The 12,998-nt window shown below is 36.9% G+C and overlaps 1 protein-coding gene across 3 annotated transcripts in view; it reads right to left on the bottom strand.

The window, feature by feature from the left end:
• Positions 1-12,998, bottom strand: part of FOXK2 (forkhead box K2) — a 49,069-nt gene that overhangs the window by 12,651 nt on the left and 23,420 nt on the right. For all 3 annotated transcript variants that reach the window (XR_012625942.1, XM_074846971.1, XM_074846972.1), the window contains exon 2: positions 2,107-2,301. Coding sequence is in view for 2 of the 3 variants with exons in the window: in XM_074846971.1 (XP_074703072.1) it covers positions 2,107-2,301 (195 nt within the window). In the remaining variant the exon portion in view is untranslated. The remainder of the gene's footprint in view (positions 1-2,106; positions 2,302-12,998) is intronic.

Below are 12,998 nucleotides of genomic sequence, written 5' to 3'. Positions count from 1 at the left end.
AAAGCAAAACATAGTGCCAAACAAATGAAAGTGTCTCTTGATACCTCATGTTTTGGTATCTGTCACAGAAAACAAGATAAAATTGTGTAATTCCACTGTCACATTTTTTTAACAGTTTGTCCCCCTGTCTTGCACAGTCCACAGAACCACAGCTGCACAAATTCAGTTTTCTTCTACAGTTTCCATTTAGCCAACAGGAGACAGTCATTGGGTGATGTCTGTCCCCCTCCCCCAAAAAAATTTTGGCAGTTCTCTACAAGGACACATACTTCTCAGCCATTCATACTGTAATTCAACACAGTCCTCAAAAATTTCAAAAAAGTTAATGAAAAACTAGAATGACAAAGCCTGCTGCACCTCCAGAACCAGCCTAATCTCCAAAGACAATCTCTAACCTAACTTGAATCTACGGTTCAAAACATCGAGTAACAAATAAAGCTAGAGAATGTATATTTAGGTTTATACAATAAAGCTTTAACAAATTTATATCTTCAAGTTTTGTTTGTCTGTCTGGCCTCTTTGAGTTTTTTGCTACCTCCCTTTTTACGTACAGAAACAAGGCAGGCACTGTAGATTGGGCAATATATATGTTTAAAAATATTCAAGTTTCCCATCACAAGAAATCCACCAACAATTTGCTACTACTGATATACTATACAAGGAAGATTGCATTTTTTAAGTGTTGTACGGAAGAATCCTTGATTAGAGCCAAAACGTGTAACTAATTTTTTTTTTAAATATAGGTCAATGCTGTTCTATGTTTTCACATACCAACTGACAACATCCCTCTACTGTGCTCACTTTAGCATATATTGACAAAGCGACACATATGGTATAATCAAAGCAAGTTTACAAGTCTTCTACAAAACAGGATGATTTGAAGAGAAACTGTCAAGCTTTGCTCTGAAAATAGACTCAAAACTGTAGGGGTTTTTTTTTTGTAATAAACTATACTCAACAGGTGCATGAAAGCCCTGAAGAGAATTACAAAACTCATAGTGAGGCAAAGACTGTGATGATATATGTGATATTATCCAAAATATTGATGAGCTGCTCTGTCATTTCTTGGGCAAGATATATTTTGCCTGAGTTTTCATAAGAAAGCAAACCTGTTACACAGTCAAGTCTAGGTCTCTTTACTCTCTACTTCCACCATTTATATAGATCTCATTAAACACTACAATATTGAGATCAAGATCTTGACAAGCATGAAAGAAGTCAATTATCCTTACATTTAAATTTCATTAACAAGATCTACATTTTTAAAAAATCAGGTATTAAAAAAAAATCTTCACTCAAGATACAGAAAGTGAGAGGGGAAGAAAAAACTTTCAAAAGCACATATGACTTTGAAACACAACTTTCAGTGCCTTTAAATGAAATTTTTGCTCCTGAACTTTCTATGAATTTTTAAAATTGTGTCTAAACTAATTTTACCAGTTTGTGAAGACAGCTTGCTTATGTTTAATTGAGTTTCGTCCCAAATAACAAGTCCAACAATGGCTACAATTACCAAACTAAGCAACACAGCAAGTAAAAAAAACCCAGATTAAACCCCACCCCCACCAAAGACTTCCCTACACTAAACTCTGCATCTTGCACTGCATATTAAGTAAAACTTAAGTCTGTTTACTTCCAGCAATGACTAGTCAGTAATCTCTGGAGTAAGAGATCAGTCTATTTTCCACACTAATAATAACCAAAACCACATTTTTTTCTGATGATAAACCTCAGGGGGACAGTGACCATCAGAATGTTTAAAAATGCTATAATTTAGACTTATTTAAAGTGTTGCCATAAGCATGCAAGAGTAAAAGGCAATCTAAATCACCTGGAATGCAAGAAAAAGATATGCTCCTTTGCTGTGCAAAGAATGCCAGGTTCCTGAGCACACTGTTACACATTCAGCATATTAAATCTGAATATTCAAGGTTGTTCGTGCAACTATCTTGTTAGTTAGCAGAGTGGTGGTTTTCTCCAAAGCAGGTAACGCTGAGCTTCAACTCAACTTTTACCACAAAAGCAAAATACTTAAAATTAATTAGAAAACTGTCTCAAGTCTGTAACCATACATTGTCCTATATGCAATCTGCAGGGTTTAAATACCTGATAGTTCCTGTGGGAGAAGGGAGAGGGCTGATCAAGTGAGCCATGTTGTCTGGAATGTTTATTGTTAAGGGAGAGATCTGGGGTTGCACAGGCTTCACTGGGGACTCCGGGGCCTCCTGTTTTTCTCTCTTTTCATTGGACAGAGCTGTGAATGTTATCTTGATGTTTGTGCTGGGAAACCTGAAAGTACAGCTGAAAAATAAAAAAAAACAAATATATAAGCCACTTGATTGCAGAATGTAAGATTTTCTGCTTAACTTGCATGTATCACCTAACCTTATATGAAAACGAAAGGGTAAGGTATCTTATGTAATTACCTGTAACATCTTCATTTTACAGATCATACAGAAAGATCAATGTGACCAGAAAAAGATCCCCTAATAAGCAATTTTAAAATTTGGAAAGAAATATAAGCAAATGCAATTCTTTGTAACAAGGGCAGTCTGTGCGTTGTCTCTAAATTTCTTGATCTTGAAACTATCCCTAGGAGAAGTACTATTTTGAAGACAAAAGGCTATTATTTTATGATTCCAACAAACAGCTTTGGCAAATGAACAATCAGTCCATGATATCAAAATTAATCGAGAATATAAATATTGGCCAATTTGAGGTCTACCCAGTTTCACAGACTGGTCTAACTAAAAGATTTGGCTTCTTTTCTCTTAAAATACTCATTAAATCAAACACATACCAACCCTATTTCTGATCATTTACAGAGTACATTGTTGTTGTAGTACTACATTCAAATATCTTTTTGCAGAGCTGAATTTAACAGCCAATTTCAATGAATTGCCCATTTTTGTATATTACCAAAGATTGCATGCCCAAATTTAAAGACTAACGATAAATTAAAAATTTGGAAAATAAAATACAATGAATGTACCTTTAAGTATTTTCCTTTCTGCATGTCTGTATATAGCATTTAGAAGTTAACCCAATTAAACAGAACAGGCTATTTATAACTTCCCAGTAAATAAACAGATTGAGCAAACAAGAAACTTAATTTTGTCTCAACAAAAGCATCTATAAAAATACAGTTCAAATAACTTTACTATGTCCTCATTCTTAAGCTGTTAGACTCCACTCAGCACTAAACCCACAATTATATTCACACACCTCTTCTACATGATGGAAAGGACTTTCCAATGACACAATACCAGAAACAAACCTTAGAAATTTTCTTTTTTTTTTTTTTTTTTTTTTAAGTGATTCTAGATAGATCTAGCTTTTATAAAGAAAGGAAACAACAGCATGTGGAGCAGGCCTAAGAAACATAGCTATGATTGCAAGATACAGACTGTAAACAAAAGTGATCATTTCTCTGGAAAAATATATTAAACACAAAAGTGATGTAAGAATTGGAAGGAACACTTAGCTGTGGAGTAGCCTTAAAAACACTAATTCTCATGTGTTTTGGTTTTTATTTCTGAAATTTAATCTAAGGATGTTTATAGAACAAAGGCAGCATTTGATTTTCATGATGTTTCTTGCCACATGCACCACAGTGATTCTTTTTTCCTACAATACACACCCAAGAATCAGGAAAAAGAGAAAGAATCAACAATGACCTTCCTTTTCTCTCAGTCTTACTCTCCAGTATGGACCATGTCCGAATTTAACAGACGACCTATTTCTGAAACATGTTCAATGTACTAAATTAGGAACAGAATCTATGCCAAAAAACTGCACACACATTTCAGCAAGAAAGTTAAATGGACCAATTTCTGGGTTGGGTAGTTTGTTGGGGTTGAGGTTTTTTTAGTATCTTCAGTAACAACTCATTTCTTTGCTTTTTCCAGTAAAAAGATTTTTTGTTTATATTGCTTTAGTGACAACTGAAAAAGGTCTCAGCTGTTTTGGTAATAAAAATGTTTTCTAAACATTTCAGTCACTCAGCAATAACAACAACACTACTCCTTAAGTGTATGCAAAGCGGGTAGTCAAAGGCATCCTTTTTGCTAAAGATTAAATAAAATCCCTGTGAGAAAGCAAACAACATCTGTCTGACATAGGGACAGGTTTAAACTTTAGTCACCTGTTCTGTATTTTTCTGAGGCTACTCCATACCTGCAAATTTAACTTAACGCTTTTCAGACCAAACTTATTTCAACTTAAGAAAAACATGGGAACAACCAGACAGCTTTAGATGCTCACTCACTGCTTAGATTTCTTATTGCCTAGTAAAAAAATCCAGTACATAATAATGAGTAACCAGAGCCCTACAGTGCTGAGGTGGGGTAAGGATGGGGAGGAGGCAGATCTTCACAACTTAAGTCACAAGTACCAGCAATATAGAAACATGTAAAATGTATACTCAACAATTCCTCCAAAATTCCATGGAAGTATGCATATTAAAACATCTCCCTTCTCACACTATTGCACTACCCTCATGTATTATCTGCCCTGTGGGCATCTTTCACAAAAAAGGTACAGGCAGCTTACTCAGGTAAGACTAAAGCAGAGATTTCAAAGTATAGCAGAGACATGGTGCCCTCAAATGTCAATCAAGTTTGGAAAAAAAGAACAAAAAACACCCCCAAAACCATGAGCTTTGACTAATCAAGGGTACTGTATAGGTTATAAGTGTGCCAAACATACTTGGAACTTATAGACAGGAACTATATTAAAACCTAAAGGTGTTACTGTTACAGTTTACAACATTTCACGTGCTGCGCTTAAAATGGCATTATTAAGGAAGACAGAATACACTTACAAATCATTATCTGGTTAGAACATGCAAACACTTGAGTATTATCAAGAGACCACATCTATCAATTGGTTCATATTTGTAAACGGTTTTTTAATAGAAGCATTTTTATAGCTGGAATTCAGCCAAAAAGCAGAATAAAGAGTGTATACTAACCAACGGATTTTCTGAATAAATTGCATTAACACAAATGTATTACATTTACTTCCAAAATCAAAGTAAGGCACATGTTCTAATATGATCAGAATCAAGTTGGTTTTGGCATATTCTTTAATTATACTGTGAACTAAACAAAAACCACAACACACCCACAGGGAGAGACCTGATCAAACATTTAGTCTACTGCAAGCCGAATTGGATTTTACTCACTGTTTAAAGTGTTTACAATAGTTTCATGATGTGCTACCACAGGAAGGTTGCTATAGAAGAAACTCATCTATGCAACCCACTTAACAAAAAAAAAAAGAAAATAGTAGTTTTGCAAGCTGTCACTCTTTACCTCATCTACACAACTAACTATCATTCTTCCTTTATAGGATGATGCCATTCAGAGTAGGGAATCAAACAGAGCCACCAAGATCGATCCAAAAGATTCCTAAAAACAAATGTTTACACAACATCCATGTTTCAACAGCTATATAATGAAAGTGTGTTAGGTATTTAAGTGATGAAAACAAATAGCACTGTTTAGCTGATGTGCCAATGTTGTATTTTACATATTTCAAACAACTATTCACAGTACCCAAACAAATAATTTGTACATTTAGTGATTATGATGAGTACTTGCCTTGTGCTTTCTACAGAGCGTCACAAAGGACAGCATGGAAACTGCAGCAGCAGTGTCACAACTAAAATGCAACTCCTGATCCTAATTATTCTTTTTAAAAAAGTTCATTCTGGGTTGACTACCAGAAAACAGACAAAAGTATCAAAAAATTTCAAACTATTTCCTAGAAAACTCTTACTGTCTCTACAGCTCCCAGCAAGATGGAGACGTGCTGATCCAGGCACTACCTCTAAAGAGTTTAGCAACTTTGTAGGGTGCCAGGTAAGTGTCTGGTGGGAAAATGTGCAAAGTCTAGTTTTGCCACATCTAATATTTTCTCACTTCCCCTCAGCAGTTTTGTCTGTACTGCAGGGAAAACCTAATTATACACTTGTAATTCTGCCTATATGAAAATACCATTTGATTGAAAATGAGGAAATCGACTCTGTCTCCATCTGGGGAGCCAAAACACAGAAGTAGGAATTCAATTTCCTCCCCGTACATAAACCCTGCTATATGACACTCAGTGCCTCAGTATCCTTTGAATTATTCCATTTTATTTGTCTTTTAAGAATCATGATAGAAATTGGACAGAAGCTGCCACTCTACTGCTTTTTTATCAGCACCTCCAGATTTTACATTCAAACAGATTACAGGGGTTCATCACTAATAACCCCCTAAGTCACGGCAGTTACAACTGTATAGTTCAATTCTTTTACATTGACTATGACACTGAACACCAGTTAACAAGGATGCCCCTATTTTTTAAACAGATCTAAAAGAGTAACAAGGTGAGAGTTTTCTAATTCTTGTTGATTTACTGAGAGCCAAGGAGAGCTTCAACTTTTTACATTAAAAGGGTAAGAGCCAGAAAAAAGAACCTAGTCAGCATTCGGGAGATTGCTTTTCTCAATTTTTTACTTCAAATACATTAAACAAGCATGGGCAATAGTCTAACTCGCCTCAAAGAGAAACTGAGGTAATTAACAACACCTGTACCAATAAACAGACCTTTTTCAACTTAGGTCTTCTCTGATAAGATGATGCTATTCATACTTCCTTCTCCTCCCCTATTTTGATCAATGAACAAACAAAACACCATGGAAATCACCATGTTCTAGATATGGCCTCCCTTCCATGGAAGGGAGATTTGAAAATAATCTAATTCATCTTACCCATCTACTTAGGACTCACCTCCCAATTGCTCTTTCCCCATCACTCCAGTAAAAATTATTCTCCCAGCCAATTAATTTATTTATACTTCTGGTAGAAGATACGCACACTTTGAAGCTTAAGTCACCAGTAAGATATTACAGTGCACGTTTCCAGGCCCACTTTTGATTCAATTGTATTTTAAAAGTCAAGCAAAAGTTGGGGTTTTTTTTACATCATTCAGATAGAATCACAGAGAAACTGAGTTTGGAAGGGACCTGTGAAGGTCTGTAGCCCAGCACAATCTCCTGCTCAAAGCAGGGCTAACTTTGGAGTTAGACCAGGTTGCTCAGGGCCTTGCCTAACCAAATTTTGAAGCCTTCCAAGCACGGAGTTGGGCAATTCCTTCCTGTAATTAGCCACCCTAACAGTCCAGGCATAATTTCTTAGTTGCTCATCCTCAAACTGTGAGCTCCATCTTTTCTACAAGCAGGTGAAGACTGCAATTAGATCCACCTTTGGGCTTCTCGGGGGGGGGGGGGGGGGGGGGGGGGGGGCAGCGGGGGGAGGAAACTGAGGTTCTTTAGCCTCTCCTCATATGCCATATGTGCCAGTTCTGTACGCATCTCAGAAGCCTTCCCCTCACCTCTCCAGTTTGTCATTAGTTTTGTTTGTACTGGGGGCCCAAAACCAGACACCGTTACCATGTAGTACGAGGTCAGCCTCCATCATCACAAAGGTTGCACTGCTGAAACATATACGACCTCCTCTCCCCCAGGACGCCCCAGTCCTCCTCTGCAAAGCTGCTCCCCAGTCAGTCATTCCCAGCCTTTACCCACCCCAGACACAGGATTTCACATTTGTTTTTGCTGAACTTCACAAGGTTCCTGTTAGTGTCCCTCTAGACAGCAGCCCTGCCCTGCAGCATATTAACCCTTCCCCACCCCAATTCAACATTATCTGCAACCTGCAACGGGTACTCTCTGACCCATATCCCGGGTCTCTGATGAGTAACAGCACTGACCCCGATTCTACAAGGTCAGAAAGCCACACAAGGGTACCACTTCCTCTGCGCCATTCTACGTAACATCTGTCAATGAAATTAAGACCAGCACATCAAAACTGGGCAGCATTCAAGCGTCCATAGGAACACGGTACTTGGAAATGACAGTTTGTATGACTTCCTGCTAATGGGTGAATTTCAGTACGAAAGACCAAGGACCACAATTTCATCTTTTCTCCATTTGCTGCTTCATTTATTGATTTCATCACAATGGATTATTAGGAAATTAATTATAAATTAAACTAGATCTAGCTATTGGTTTTTAAACTGATTTTTAAATAAGCAAGGTTTAAAACATAAGTCTTTATAAAAACAACTAGAAACACCACGGAGGTAAAAAAAGCTCCAAAAGTACAATTACATGTAATTTCAGTCTTTGCAAAATCTGTGTATTGTGCCTTCAAGTCCTGAGAAAAAGATGCATCTCTAAAGAAAGAGCTAAGCTCAGTTCCTCTCACAGATCAAACTGACACATACAAAACACTAGGAAATCTGTATGAGGAGATGCAACTGGAGACACCTGCAAGAAAGAACTTCTGTTAACTTGGGGAAAAAGGAGAAAGTGGTGGCTTCACTCAGCCTACCCTTTTCCAAAGAACCATAATTACATTTTCTAACTTCCTCATCTTCTGAATTCTATACCAAAACATCTCTGATTGTTCAACACCAAAAGCAGGCATACTAAATTATTCACATCCAGAATTTCTTTTTAAGACTTTAGGCTGCGTTTAATTGAACTAGAAGTCAATACTGCAGTCCATTTCCATTCAGAATAGAATCATCACCTTCAGACATAAACAGAATCAACAAAACTAAAACTTTTATTAAAAAGACAACCTGACTTGAACTGTTTCAAAGCAGAGTCAAAATTTCAAGATAATCTTGAAATACCAACAGTCAAAAATCTGGGTTTCCAAACTAATAATTAAGCTGTATATATAAATCCATCCAAACAGTCACAATATTATATAGCCACCTAAACACTCCCAGCACTAAGTGATTACTAATAAAGTATAGGTTATTAGAAAAAAAATTATACAACTTTTTGTAATAAGCATTTCCTTGACTCTTTAAACACAAATAACTGTTCAGAGATTTGTTTTACCAAGTCTTTTCTAGGATTACATAAAAAAGTGCTGCTGTAAAATTTACCTACAGTAAGAAAAATGCTAAGAGTACAGGAAATTTTATAATGGATATACTGAAAAAGGGTAATCCAGTACACTGTAATACTAATCAGATTATAATTATTTTCTTACTGCCCAAACCAGAGAGAACTTTCTTGACGGGCAATTTTTTTATACAGGTGCTTGTTCATCTGCATGAGGCTTGTGCTCCTATCAGAAATTTTAGCTTTAACATTACATTTGTAAAACTTTCTATATTGTTGGCAACAGAAGAAAGGAGTATGTGTTTTCTTCTGTTGACCTGTGGGGGGGGGACCAGGGGTGTTTGTTAAAAAAAAAATTTACTTCTAAAATTTGTATTAAACAAACATAAAGCCCAACTCCTCTAGCCCAGCTAGCTTTTTAAAAAGGAAGTTTTTAATACTCTTCTGCTTGCAGTTGACCACACCCTGTGCAGCAATGTGAGAAACTACCCCAGCAGGAACACAGCATCACTTCCTACAAGTACATGTACACATACCCGTTGTGTTCAGATGGATTCCTCCTCCTCCTCCCTGCCTTCATGGTTTTAAACCAAGTCCTGGTTTGGCTATTTACTATAAATTTACATTCAATTATGTCTGGCCATTACTAGTCAGGACACTTCTAGAGGTTACCCAAAAAGCAACTGCCCTTGAAAAAGTGGCAGCTTTTTCCTCTGGGGACTGAACCACGACCTCATGCATGTTTCCCTTAATTCTCTGTATCCTTTGCAATTGATTCCTAGTGATCAATAGTTGCAAAGCATGTCCTCCACAAACAGAAAATGCGAAGGCTCTATAGCAAGCTCGACCTCTAATACCATAAGGAACAAAACACTTTCCGATTTTTAAACTGGCAATTAAACTTTTTATTCTGAGCACTCAGCACCCTTTTCACAAGTATTTGTGAGGTTTTTCAGGTGTGCCATCACTGTCTATACAGTGACATAAAGAGTATGAAAAAACACTGTAAAGAAAAAGATCACTGATCTATCTATATACCCAGATGTCTTAAGATAAAAAAGCAGAGATCTACACATCATTGAAAGTGCTGAAATATTGCTGCAGCCTCATGTTAATTCAACAAAATACTTTTACCAAATTCTAAGCAAAGGCTGGAAATATGACCTAGTTGTAAATTAAAGGCTCCCCCATAGGAAACCCAGGTTATGTATTTCCCGGCTCACATTTTAGCAAGTGCGTAAGTAGTATGTAAAGTTGTTGGTATTCACTACATGAAAGGTGCTAACCCGCTTTCAGAAGGATCTGGAACACGCCTGCTTGCGTCAAAAAATGATCCTATGACAACAGCATATTGATGATGACAACTGGAACATTCCTGAACCACCAGCAGCAAATGCAAACCGAGTAATAAACACATTCTTGTTTGAAATGGTGTTCAATTCTTCTTTCCCACTTAGAAAGCTAACTTCATAAGAAACAATGCATTTTTAACCCTATGTTTACAACAATTTCTCTAAAGGCATTCAAGAGTCAAGACTGAAAAAGACGTGTCCTGAAGTTGTTCAACTACAGCAAATTTTGCTGCAAGTGTAAATAATTCTATTAACAACTTAAAGCTGATCTCACTCCTCCCCTGCATTATTATGCTACAGAAACATTAACAAAGTGCTATTACCAACTTTCAAAGGTTCTTGTTTTAGCAGTCAGACATTTCATTTTCTTTATATACCAACCACACAAACATTGGTATTGATCAGCAACAAAAACACTTCGGTTATCCTACAATCATGGAAATGTGCTATGGTTAATTAAAAATACATATCTCAAAATCACAAATTCCCACTCCATTCTCCTCTGTTCTTAAATGGTAAAATATTTAAACCAGCAAGAAGGAAAAAAAAAACCAAACAAAATCTAAAGAAATTCAATACAGTAGCCCTGCACAGGCTGCAGGAACTGAGAAAGAAATTGGCCTGCAGGCAAGAACGTAGGCAGCAGTTACTGTAGAAACCAAGCTCTTCGTTGCTTTTCTCTAAGCAAAAGAAAGACACAAAAGAGCTGGAAAACAGCGATCGATGGGAAGCAGCTTATAAAGCTGCTTGTCACATCTGCTGCAGGAAAACCAGACACTAATTCATTAAAACTGCTCATGTAATGCCTCTGGAATTTGAGGCTCCCCAGCCTGTGAATACAAAAGAAACTCCGCCTATGGAAACACTGCATTTTCGGGTATTTAGCATCTCTGTACACAAAAGCCGTATGCAGAGTCAGGTTGTGTGGTCTCTATCCCAAAATTTCGTTCTAAACTATAAAAACAAATTAAAATTTGTCCAAAAGACTGCGTGCCTCTATCTTTGCCAAATTTCAAATAGCTATTTTCAGTCCCAACAGAGCATACATAACTCTATAATACAATAGCTTCCTGTTTAAAAAACAGAAACAAACCACTTGCAACAGGAAAGTAAAAATCAATCATCATTTCTTCTTCCTTCCAGATAACTGCATTTAACAATGGTTTCCTATTATCAAATATGCAAGCTCAAACTTTCACCACGCTGGTAAATACCATTCAAAAACTTTTCATAAAGCATACGATTCACATCTCATAGCTGAGCTGAAGCAGACAAACCAAAACCACTATATCCTTTATTACCGAGTTAGCTAGTTACAGAGGTGCCTGGCATTTCACCCTCAGTTGTGGAGTAACTCATGGGGATGCAAAAGTTCATACGGAAACACAGAAGTTATAATAATACTATTCAGTGCTAAAAAGAAAGCTATCAGCAAATCAAACAAAACTGCTTAGAGCCAAACATACAGCACTTGATGTTTTACTATTCCTCACAATTAAAACCGTAGGGGGAAGTACAGTGAACAAGTGCTGTCATGATGTGTTTTGACGCAAGCATAATCATAAAAAAAGCACTTATGACTCACACATTACTTTAGTAACAAAAGTCTTCATTTATTACCTCATCAAAGACCCGCATTCTACTGCAAAATTATGCCAAAACTCCCTAATCATTACCAAAAAACAGCTACCCACAGAGGCAAGGCTGAACAGAAAAAAAGATTATTCCCGAATCGAGGAAGCAAAGTTTATTTTAGATGGGCTTTTCAAGACAGAACTCTGCTTCCAAGAGTAGAACAGTCCTTTATTCCACATAGATATCCATGACTAACTCAGGCCATTGAAGACTGACAAAAACTGCTTCCTAACAACTCTAATTTTGAGTAGACAGCAGTGTTTAATTTCCCCCTTAAATCTGCCTGTTTGGTCAATGAACAGACTTTTTTCAGACTCCTCTCAAAAAGCTATGGGCATTAATTACATTTCACAATTACCTACCTAAAGATGTTTGATGTTCAAGGGCCATTCCACACTTGCTTCACACTTCGGTGATGCTGCTGGGCTGGGTATCTCAATGAAGACCAAGGTTTTGTATTATATTCCAAGACGGGTTTTTTTTAACCTGCTGTACTCTGCAGAATGTTTGTTCAAACCACTTTTCAATTTTGTTCTATTTGCAAATTCCTAAAACTTTTCTAGTAAAGGCGCAGACTCTAGAAATTTTATATGCATGGACTGCTCCACAGTGTTACATGAACTTACTTTCCTTAATCACTTGTGTGGGCACTCAAGAACCAATCAAGACTCCAACAAGCCTGAAAGGCCGCAAAGCAAAGAAACTATTTAATCTACAACAAACACGTTGTTATTGGAAAGTATTCCTCAAGAAGCACTCCTCCTGAGCTATTCTTCTAAGACCATGCCAAGTTCTCAAACCGTGGGCTGTTGCAAGGGGCAGCAGGAAAATGCAGAAGGAGAAAGAACAACAGACAAGATTTAACAAGTCAGATAGTCACACAAGTGAAAATCTGTCCAGGAATAAAAAATAGACTAAATAAAAGTCTTCATCAGAATATATGTTAACCATTGCCACTGTACTAATGAAGGAACAACAGTATACAGAAGGAAAGGGTATAGCACGAAACATGAAGCATGGGATTAATTTCTCCAATCGTAAACCTGTACCTGTGTTAGTCATCCATCTTTATAGAGAGTGAAAATGGACAGACACTTAACGGT

This window comes from Strix aluco, chromosome 21 (assembly GCF_031877795.1).
Source record: "Strix aluco isolate bStrAlu1 chromosome 21, bStrAlu1.hap1, whole genome shotgun sequence".
NCBI lineage: Eukaryota > Metazoa > Chordata > Aves > Strigiformes > Strigidae > Strix > Strix aluco.
Note: the sequence above shows the minus strand (reverse complement) of the source record. Positions and strands in the feature narration are given on the sequence as shown.